The 9,591-nt window shown below is 60.7% G+C and overlaps 1 protein-coding gene across 2 annotated transcripts in view; it reads left to right on the top strand.

The window, feature by feature from the left end:
* The first annotated feature begins 5,852 nt into the window (after positions 1-5,852).
* The window catches only part of Crlf2 (cytokine receptor like factor 2), a 21,470-nt gene continuing 17,731 nt past the window's right edge, over positions 5,853-9,591 (top strand). For both annotated transcript variants that reach the window (XM_047536612.1, XM_047536611.1), the window contains exon 1: positions 5,853-6,014. In XM_047536612.1, the coding sequence (XP_047392568.1) occupies positions 5,933-6,014 (82 nt within the window). In that variant the 5' untranslated portion in view covers positions 5,853-5,932. The remainder of the gene's footprint in view (positions 6,015-9,591) is intronic.

Raw genomic sequence — 9,591 nt, 5'->3', positions numbered from 1 at the left:
TATTTAGAGACAGGGTCTCGCTGAGTTGCTGAGGCTGGCCTCCACCTTGCCATCCTCCTGCCTCAGCCTCCCCAACCCCTGGGATGGCAGGCGTGTGCCCCATGCCGGGCTAGGATTCGGTGTTTTAAAAGACTATAAATCACCTGCATTGGCTGATCCCACCGTGTTTCCCCGCTTCCGTCACTCCACTGATGGACACTTGGGGTGCCTCCACCTCTGGGCTCTTGGGACCGTCAACCTTTGGGGACTGAATCCAGCAGCGGCTTTGCAGAGTCCTGTGGCGATTCGGCATCGACAGTTTGGGGGGCGGACAGGTTCTTTGGCCACGGGAGGCCTGGAGTCTCCAGGAGCTGAGGGAGGCAGGAAGGAGCCTCCCTATATTAATGCTGGAGGCTGGAGGCCCGAGGCCCAGGCGTGGGCAGGGCACCTCCTCCCCAGGCCTCTAGCTGTCTTCCCCCTGTGTCTTCACGGGGTCGTCCCTCCGTGTGCCTCTGGGTCGGGAATAAGCACAGAGGCAGCTCCAGAGGCTGCGCAGCCTCCTCTCCCAGACTCCGCTGTTTATTTAGGCAACAGGGCTCGGTGCTGACTTTAGTCCACGGAGAGAAGGTCGCGCCGCTCCGGAGGCGCAGGGGATTCTCCTCACGCCTCAGCCCTGGGGCCTCCCCGCTCCTCAGGCCTGTGGTCTGCGCTGACTGGTCCCCACAGAGAGCAGCGGACAGGCGAGGCCTTGGCAAAGCCACCTGAGGAGGAGGTCCTGCCTCCGTCCGGCTCAGGTGCGTCCCGGGGGAATGTCCGGGGGCCCTTCTGAGCCCACCCGGAAGGGTCTCGCTCAGAAGCAGGTTCCGCCCGGGACACAGGACCCTTCCTCTTATTCTGCGGTGCAAGAACGAGGGGCCAGTCTTCAGGGTGGAGTGTTATTCTGCCAGGAAGAAGGAGGGAATCAGGTCCTTCCCAGGAGAACCGAAGAAACCAGCCCTTTCTAACTGGATGTCTGAGGCAGAGTCTGGCTGAGTGGTTGAGGCTGGCCTCTGACCTGGAATCCTCCTGCCTCAGCCTCCGGAGTCCCTGGGACGACAGGTGTGCGGGTTCCTCCAGGCCCCACGACAGGAACCTGCCTTCAGGGTGCAGAGGGGGAAGAGGAGGAGGAGGAGGAGGAGACAGAGGAGGCAGAGGAGGCAGAGGAGGCAGAGGAGGCACGGGGACCTGACTGTCCCGCTCGGTCCTCTCGACACCAGACCTGCTGTGTCCAGCGGATGGATCGAGGCTCCGGGGTCATGACGGCTTCGGTGTCCGGCAGGGGGACCGGGGACAGGAGGGGACAGGAGGGTCGGCTCCTGCTCTGTGTGGCCGGCGAGTGGCAGGTGTTACCTTACGTCCCCAGACGAGGCCGCCGTCCCCGGGCAGGCGCCGCAGCTGAGCTGAGACCCAGCCACAGGTTCCTGGCGCCCGAGGCCGAGCAGCCACCCGGCTGAGGAGGCAGAGTGTGCGGAGGACATGGTGGGAGGTGAGCAGTCAGCTGACCCTGACCAGCAGCCGGCTTGAGACGGGGCCCGGGGCGGGGAGGGGCCTCGGTGAGCTGCACCGCGGCTTCCAGAAGGTTCTGGGCCTCTGCAGAGGGGCAGCCCAGCCTCCGGGCGTGTGCGCGGACCTTCCAGAACCTTCTGGGTCCTTCATGTCCAGCACGGCCAGCTGCCCCTCAGCCCAGCCTCCGGGTGTGTGTGTGGACCTTCCAGAGCATTCTGGGTCCTTCATGTCCAGCACGGCCAGCTGCCCCTCAGCCCAGCCTCCGGGTGTGTGTGTGGACCTTCCAGAACATTCTGGGTCCTTCATGTCCAGCGTGGCCATCTGCCCCTCAGCCCAGCCTCCGGGTGTGTGCGCGGACCTTCCAGAACATTCTGGGTCCTTCATGTCCAGCACGGCCAGCTGCCCCTCAGCCCAGCCTCCGGGTGTGTGCGCGGACCTTCCAGAACATTCTGGGTCCTTCATGTCCAGCACGGCCAGCTGCCCCTCAGCCCAGCCTCCGGGTGTGTGCGCGGACCTTCCAGAACATTCTGGGTCCTTCATGTCCAGCACGGCCAGCTGCCCCTCAGCCCAGCCTCCGGGTGTGTGCGTGGACCTTCCAGAACATTCTGGGTCCTTCATGTCCAGCACGGCCAGCTGCCCCTCAGCCCAGCCTCCGGGTGTGTGTGTGGACCTTCCAGAACCTTCTGGGTCCTTCATGTCCAGCACGGCCAGCTGCCCCTCAGCCCAGGCTCCGGGTGTGTGCGCGGACCTTCCAGAACCTTCTGGGTCCTTCATGTCCAGCACGGCCAGCTGCCCCTCAGCCCAGCCTCCGGGTGTGTGCGCGGACCTTCCAGAACATTCTGGGTCCTTCATGTCCAGCGTGGCCAGCTCTCACGGCTATCTGTGTGTCTGTCTCTCTATCTGTCTGTCTCTCCGTCTCTCTGTCTATCTGTCTGTCTATCATCTGTCTATCTCTCTATCTCTCGTCTGTCTGTCTGTCTATCCATCTGTCTGTTTATCTATCTGTCTGTCTCTCTATCTGTCTGTCTCTCTGTCTGTCTGTCTCTCTGTCTGTCTCTCTGTCTATCTGTCTGTCTCTCTGTCTGTCCGTCTATCTGTCTGTCTATCTGTCTGTCTATCTGTTTCTCTATCTGTCTCTCTGTCTGTCTGTCTCTCTGTCTCTCTATCTCTCTGTCTATCTGTCTATCCATCTGTCTGTCTGCCTGCCTGTCTGTCTATCCATCTGTCTATCCATCTATCTGTTTATCTATCTGTGTGTCTGTCTATCCGTCTGTCTCTCTGTTTCTCTATCTGTCTCTCTGTCTGTCTGTCTCTCCGTCTGTCTGTCTGTCTGTCTGTCTATCCGTCTGTCTGTTTCTCTATCTGTCTGTCTATCTCTCTGTCTGTCTCTCTGTCTGTCTGTCTCTCTGTCTGTCTGTCTGTCCGTCTGTCCATGCATCTCATCTGTGTATCATCTATCCTGTGTCCACCACCCCCCTGTCACTCACCCATCCATCTCCCGTGCTGTCCCCCGACTGCGTGTATCATGCATGTGTCCGTCACCTGTCCATCGCCTGTCTGTCTGTCCGTCACCCGTCCGTGTATCTATCTATCCGTCCAGCTCCCGCCCCCCCCATCCATCCGTCCGTCATCACGGCTCACAGCAGCCTCGGGGTTCCTCTGAAGGTACGTTTGGGAAACCCACGAGCTTGGTGCTTAGACTTGGTCCCCAGACGAGCTCGGGAGTGTCCCCGACCCTGGTGGAAGCCCCCCCGAGGCCCGGCCCTCTGCCCGCCCGTCCTGCCTGAGGGCCGCACCCCGGACAAGTTCCCGGCCCCCGTCCTCGGTGCTTCCCCTCGACGCCCGGCCCGGGCGGTCGCGCAGCGTGGTTTTGGTTTGTGGTTTGGACGGAGATCCTGAGGACGAGGAGGCGGAGGAGGCCTCTCGGGGACGCCTGCCCTTTGGACTTCCTCACGCTGGACTCCAGGAGGCGGGCAGCGTCCTCGCCCACCGTCTCCTTCCCTGCTCAGGGGACGGGCCAGAGATCAGAGTCCCCGGCCGACGCCGCCCGCTGCTTCCCTCCACCGCACGGCCGGCTCGGGGCTGGGACTTTCTCCACGTCAGTGTGGGTTCCACAAAGTGCACGGGGAAGCCCTCTTCCGTGGCTTTGGAGAAACGCCAGACGACAGGTGCATTCCGGAGCGCCCTGTGCTTCCTGGGTCCACTAGGAGCACACGATCTTCTTCATTTAGTTGCTCCACGGAGCTGCCATGATCCTTGCCTCTGTTCCGTAAATAGGAACGTCACCAAATCACGCTCCCCAGGTCCCAGAAAGAGCCCAGGCGAGTCTTGCCGGGGGTCCTGACCTTGGAGATTTCACCCTGGTTTATCCGACCGCATTTCTGCCTCCTCTGCTAAAGTTCCTGAAATGACGTCTCCAGGAAGGGAGGGCTCCTGCCAGGAGCTAGGAGCTCCGGTTTTCCCTGCGCAGCAGGATGCAGGGCCGGATGGGGACATTCGGAAAAGCCTGGGCCAGTTCTGGCTGTCACAACCAGGGTGACGATGTTCCTGGCTCCTGGTGTGTGGAGCCCAGAGAGGCTGCTCCACAGCCTGCAGTGCACAGCACAGCCCAGCACAGAGAACCCCCAGCCCCAGAGGCCACAGTGCAGAGGAAACCTGCAGGACAGAGTCTCTGTCTGTCATCTGTCCATCCAGCTGTCATCTGTCTGTCATCTATCATCTATCAATCATCCATTTATCACAATCGTTCACAACCAGGGGACTCTTGGTGAGGTCCGAGGACATTTTTGCTGCTGACCACGGGGGCGGGAGGTGGCCTGGCCTCTGCAGGGTGGAGGCCCGCTGGGCCTCGCCACTGTGATTCACGGCTCAGCCCACGACCAGGAGTCATCTGACCTTGTCACCAGCATGGAGCCAGGAGCCTGGGTGGGCGGTGGTCAGGGCCAGGCAGGGGACCCTCCCTGGTTCCTGCAGGTCCTGGTCACCGCAGCCACCCGACCCCGGGAGGCTGGGGGCCGAGGGTCCTGCCCGTCCAGCCCCTGGCCTTCAGAGTCCCAGGACAGAGGCTCCGGCCTGCTTCGCACTGACCGCTGGTCTTCTCACAGAGCTGCTGTCCTGCGCGCCAGCTCACGTCCCCCCACTGCCCGGTACGGAGTGGACGCTGACCGGGGGCCACTCACCGCAGTGCCGCATGAGCACCTGACCGTCACCTCCTGTCTCCCAGAGCCACGTCCACCACCAAGCTTCGGGTGCCCGGGGCAGAGTGGACAGCCCCCCGGTGCCCCCGAGTGACCTCACCAGGAGCTGCTGCTGAGCCCCAGGGGCCGCGTCCCCAGCCTGTGCTGAGCTGCTGCGGGAGACGGGCCGGCCTCTCTGTGCCCTCCCCCTGGACGCCGAGGACTAGGCTGGTCCCCGGACGTCACCGTCCAGCCCCGAGCTCAGGACGCGGGATGTCCAGAGGGTCCCGCTCACCGTGCCAGGTGGAGGTAGGTGGGTGTCGCCGCTGCGCTGGGGGGACCTCTGTCCCCAGGTGTCCACACCTGACCCGTCATGTCCCCTTCGAGGCCCACAGAACCCAGGACGGAGACCTTTGGTGACACAGGATCCCCGATGTGATGCAGTTACAGGCCTGGAGCTGGGAGGTGGCCCCGGCCAGGCAGGGAGGGCCCTGCATGTCACCCCCAGGGTCCTGGTAAGAGGGAGGCAGGAGGGCGGAGGCCGGCGGAGGCTGGCAGCAGGGCAGGGCCTCCACTTCCCCTGGGGAGACGCCTTGGGCCTCCCACCTCCTGCGGAGGCCTGGTGGAGGCTCCCAGGCAGGGACCTGGTCACCTCAGTGTCCCCCGTCCAGCTCAGCGTCTGCCTCTCCCTCCCGGAGCCTCCTTTTCCCCGAGTTGGAAAGATGCGCCTTGGCTTTGCGCGCGGCGCAGACCCGCGTGTGTCCACCCGCCTGGGTGCCAGCCCTGCAGCCGCAGCCCCCGTGGTCAGCTGCCCCGCGCTGCGGTCACTCCCTAGCGGCCAGCTGGGGTGGACACGCGCCGCCTCTGCTGGCCCCCGGGGCTCCTGCTCCTCTGACGCTGCCCCGCGCGTCGCCCAGTGGACTCCGCGGCGCCCCTCGGGCTCCGCCCGGCCTCCTCCGTCTCCGGGGGAGGCCGCCCAGCCCTCCCCGGGCGATGACGTCCCCCGCGGGGACCCGCCGAGGGCCACGCGGTCGGGGGCGGCGGCCTCTCTCTCTTCTTCTTTTCTGGCCCTTGTCGCCCTTCGCCATCAGCGAGCCGCGCTTCCTGCGCGCGGCGACCCGCCCGTTTCCTCTCCGCGCTGTGCGAGCGAGGCTGTCTGCGGACCTCCGTCCTCCGGGGAGGCAGCAGCCTCCGCGTCTGGCCGCCGCGCTCCGCGCTGCCTCCCGGGCAGCATGAGGAGGCTGGTCGAGCGCTGGGCAGCGGCCGCCGTCCTTCTGCTGGGCGATCTGATGGCCGCGGGGGACCCGGGGGCCGGTAAGAGGCGCTGGAGCCGCGCGCGCTGACCCTGCTTTTCCCTTCGCCCCGGGGCCTCCCTCCAACGCCCGCCCGCAGCCAGGCGCGTCCTCCGCGGCTCGGGGACCCCGGAGCCCGTCGCCGCCGCGCCTTCTGGTTGCCCCGGGGACCGCGTCGCCGATTCCCTGGCAGGACGCAGATGAGCCACCCTGCCTCCAGCGTGGTGGAGGCCTGGGTTGAGCCTCGGAGGCTGCGCCCTCGCCGCGCGATTTTCTTTTCCCATTATGGAAATGGATGGGAAAAGGGAAAAGGGATTCTTTTTTTAAAACTATGGGGAGCTTCGTGGCGCTGGGCTGTTATCCACCTGGCTCTGGAGGCTGGGGTAGGAGGATCTGGAGTTGGAGGCCAGCCTCAGCAACTTAGTAACTGAACATAAAAAATAGATAAAATATAGAAAATAAAATAAAATATGAAATAAATAAAATAAAAGGGCTGGGGATGAGGCTCGGGGTTTAACAGCTCTCTGCCTGAATTGGAATTTCTTTTCTTTTCCTTTGGTACCAGGGAGCGAACCTAGGGGTGCCTCACCACTGAGCCACATGCCCAGCCTTTTTTAAAAAAAAAAAATCTTGAGACACTTATAAATATCTCAGGTCAAGGGAGAAAACTCAGGAAAAGCCAATAAAAAGTGCTTTGAACTAGTGACAATAAGGCTTCAAATATCAGGATTTCTGGGCTGTCACTGTGCTGAGATGGACATCCATCACTTAAAGTGCTTTTGTGTCAGAAAGAAGCTGGAATAACCATCAAATTGCTTTCTAAGGAGGGTCTCCCCAAGTCACTTAAGGCCTCCACAAGTGGCCTCCAACTTGCAATCCTCCCGCCTCGGCCTCCCTTCTGTTCGGAGGGAGCTGGGCCGGCTGCTTTTGGGGGTCCGTGCACAGAGTCGGCTCCGGTCTACAGGCTGCAGAGGCCCCCCGCTGGCCCAGCCCCGGGGAATCGGGCCGGAGAAGCCGCGGTGTAGACCCGTCCTGGCTTCCGACCCGCGGGCGCTCCTGGGTGGGCCGGGACAGGGAGGCCGGGCCTCTCCCGTGGGGACCTCCCGGGCTCCAGGACTTTCTAGTAACTTCTTAGAAAACACCCAAGTCTGCAGTTTTGTTTTTTAAAGGGCTTTCGTGGTTTTTCTCCTCGTTCTTTCCTGAAGCGAGTTTGGCTAAGTACCCAGGCGCCTTCGTGGGGCGGGATGGTTTTGCCCCGGGTGCTGAGGACCGGGAGCAGCCGGGCATCAGCAGAATGGAGGCAGGGAGCCGAGCGGGCTCCTGGAGGCCCGGGCAAGGAGGCCAGTGGGAGGTCGTCTCTGCAGACTCGCTGAGTCCACACGGCCTCCCGTATCGTCCCCACTGGGGCCTGGGGACTTGCCAACGAGATTCAGCGGAGGCTCCGATTTAACCCACAATGCACCTGCCGGGCGCGGTGGCCCACGCCTGAGTTCCCAGCGGTTGGGGAGGCTGAGGCAGGAGGATGGCGAGTTGGAGGCCAGCCTCAGCAATTTAGTGAAACCCTGTCTCTAAAGAAAATATAAAAAGGGCTGGGGAGGTGGCTCAGTGGTTAGGCACCTGAATTCAATGCCCGGGATGGAAAAATAATAATAATCATAATCCTGCTGTAAAGTGCGTGGGATTTTCCGGACTCATCCCGGGAGTGCCCTCGCTGGTTTGAAATGCCCAGTGAGCCTCCGGCCCCGGCCACCTGGCTAAGTGGAAGACCTGGGAACCTGGTGCCTCCCATCCTCCGGTTCCAGGCGGTGACACCGGGGGAGGCCCAGGAGGGAGGCTCACAGGCAACGAAAGCGTTGCTCAGGGTGCAGGAAGGAAAGGCTGAGAATCGGACAATGAGGGACAGAGACAGATGAAGGGGATCCAGGAAAGTCCCGCTTGCCTGCAGGACACTAGATTTGCAGAGAGGTGACTTTCAGGGCTGGCCTGCGTCACGGTGCTTCAGGTTTTCAAGGTCCATTCACCTCGCAGCAGAGGAGTCAGAGTTCCGTCCTTGTTCATGGTTGAGTAATATTCCAGTGTGTGAAAAATGACATTACCTTTATCCAAAGAGGGTGACCTCTAGCATTGTGCCCAGGTGTGTTTGACTGTGACATCTGCCATCAGAAATCCCCACCAGGCCAGAAAATCCGTCTCAACCCTTTGTTAAGACGGAGAGCCCGTAGTCCAGAATGCGCACCTCGGCTTCAGGAGTTTCCAAAAAAAACTGAATTTAATACAATTTTTTTTACTTTTTTTTTTTTGGTACCAGAGAGATGGAACCCAGGGGGTGCTTAACCCCCGAGCCACCTCCCCAGCCCTTTGTATTATTTTTTATTTTGAGACAGGGTCTGGCGAAGTTGTTTAGGACCTCGCTCAGTCACTGAGGCTGACCTCCAACTTGCCGTCCTCCTGCCTCAGCCTCCCCAATTCAATAGAATTCTTTAAAACACACACACACACACACACACACACACACAAAATTAAGTTGCTTTCCTGTCTTTTAAAATTGCACCAGACTGTACATCGCGTGCAACGTTCCTCCGTGACCGTTTTTTTTTTTTTTTTTTTTTAATGCAGTTGAGAGGCAGGAAGCACATTCGAAGCCACTATCGGTTTCCAGAACTCTTTTTATCTCGCAAACCCGAAACCGTCCCCACGAAACAAACAGCTCCTGGCTGTTCTTCCCCACCGCCCGGCAAGCTCTTTCTGCAAATTTGACTTGTCTGGGAACCGCAGGAGAGTAGAATCCTCCACTATATATATTTATAAATATACATATTTTTTCCCCCCAGTGACTGATCGGGTTGATGGCAGAGGTTTTCTGTGCGGCTCCTGGGTGGGGGTGAGGCTGGGGATTTTGAACCCTGTATTGCTGCAGAGTGGAAATTAGCGCCCATCTCTCTCTCTCTCTCTGCAAACCTCAGCCATGCTAAGAACATTGACTTGGATATCCTCAGGGGGTGGGATCATTCCCAGACAGACAGGAGCGTTTCTGACACGGTTGAAGAAATGGAACCAGAAACGAAAACTCCTGCCAACCTAGACATTCTCCCCGCAAAGCTAGGAGAGAACGAAAACCGATCTTGCATAGAATCTATTCAGTGGAATATTACTCAACCCCGAACAAGGATGGACCTTGAAAGCCCTGTGCTCAGTGAGCAGCAGGAGTCCCCCGCCTTGAGCCCCTGACCCTCCGCGTCCAGGTGAAATAGCCCTGCTTCCTCTCCACCGGCCTCCGTCTCGCGATTGTTCAAAGATCGGTGTGGACAGAGACTTCTCGGGATGGCGGTCTCACCCGGGAGGCCGAGCCTAGATTTCCTTTGTCCATATAAATTTGTGGTGCAGCCTGGCGGGGCCAGCTGGGCGCGGGGATGACCGCCAATCCCGCGCCCAGGACCTTCTGCAGGACGGGTGGGCGGATCTTGGCCACACCGCAGGGCTGGGTCGTCCCTGTCTGGACAGGTCACCGGCCTCTGTCTCTCCGCTGCTGAGTCACCGGGAGGGGAAGGAACGACCCGCAAGGGCTCTTGTGCTTTCTGCCTGGAACGTGGGGCTTCCTG

Source organism: Sciurus carolinensis, chromosome X, assembly GCF_902686445.1.
Source record: "Sciurus carolinensis chromosome X, mSciCar1.2, whole genome shotgun sequence".
NCBI classification, from domain to species: domain Eukaryota; kingdom Metazoa; phylum Chordata; class Mammalia; order Rodentia; family Sciuridae; genus Sciurus; species Sciurus carolinensis.
The sequence above is the reverse complement of the archived record's forward strand: the minus strand, read 5'-3'. Positions and strand labels throughout refer to the sequence as shown.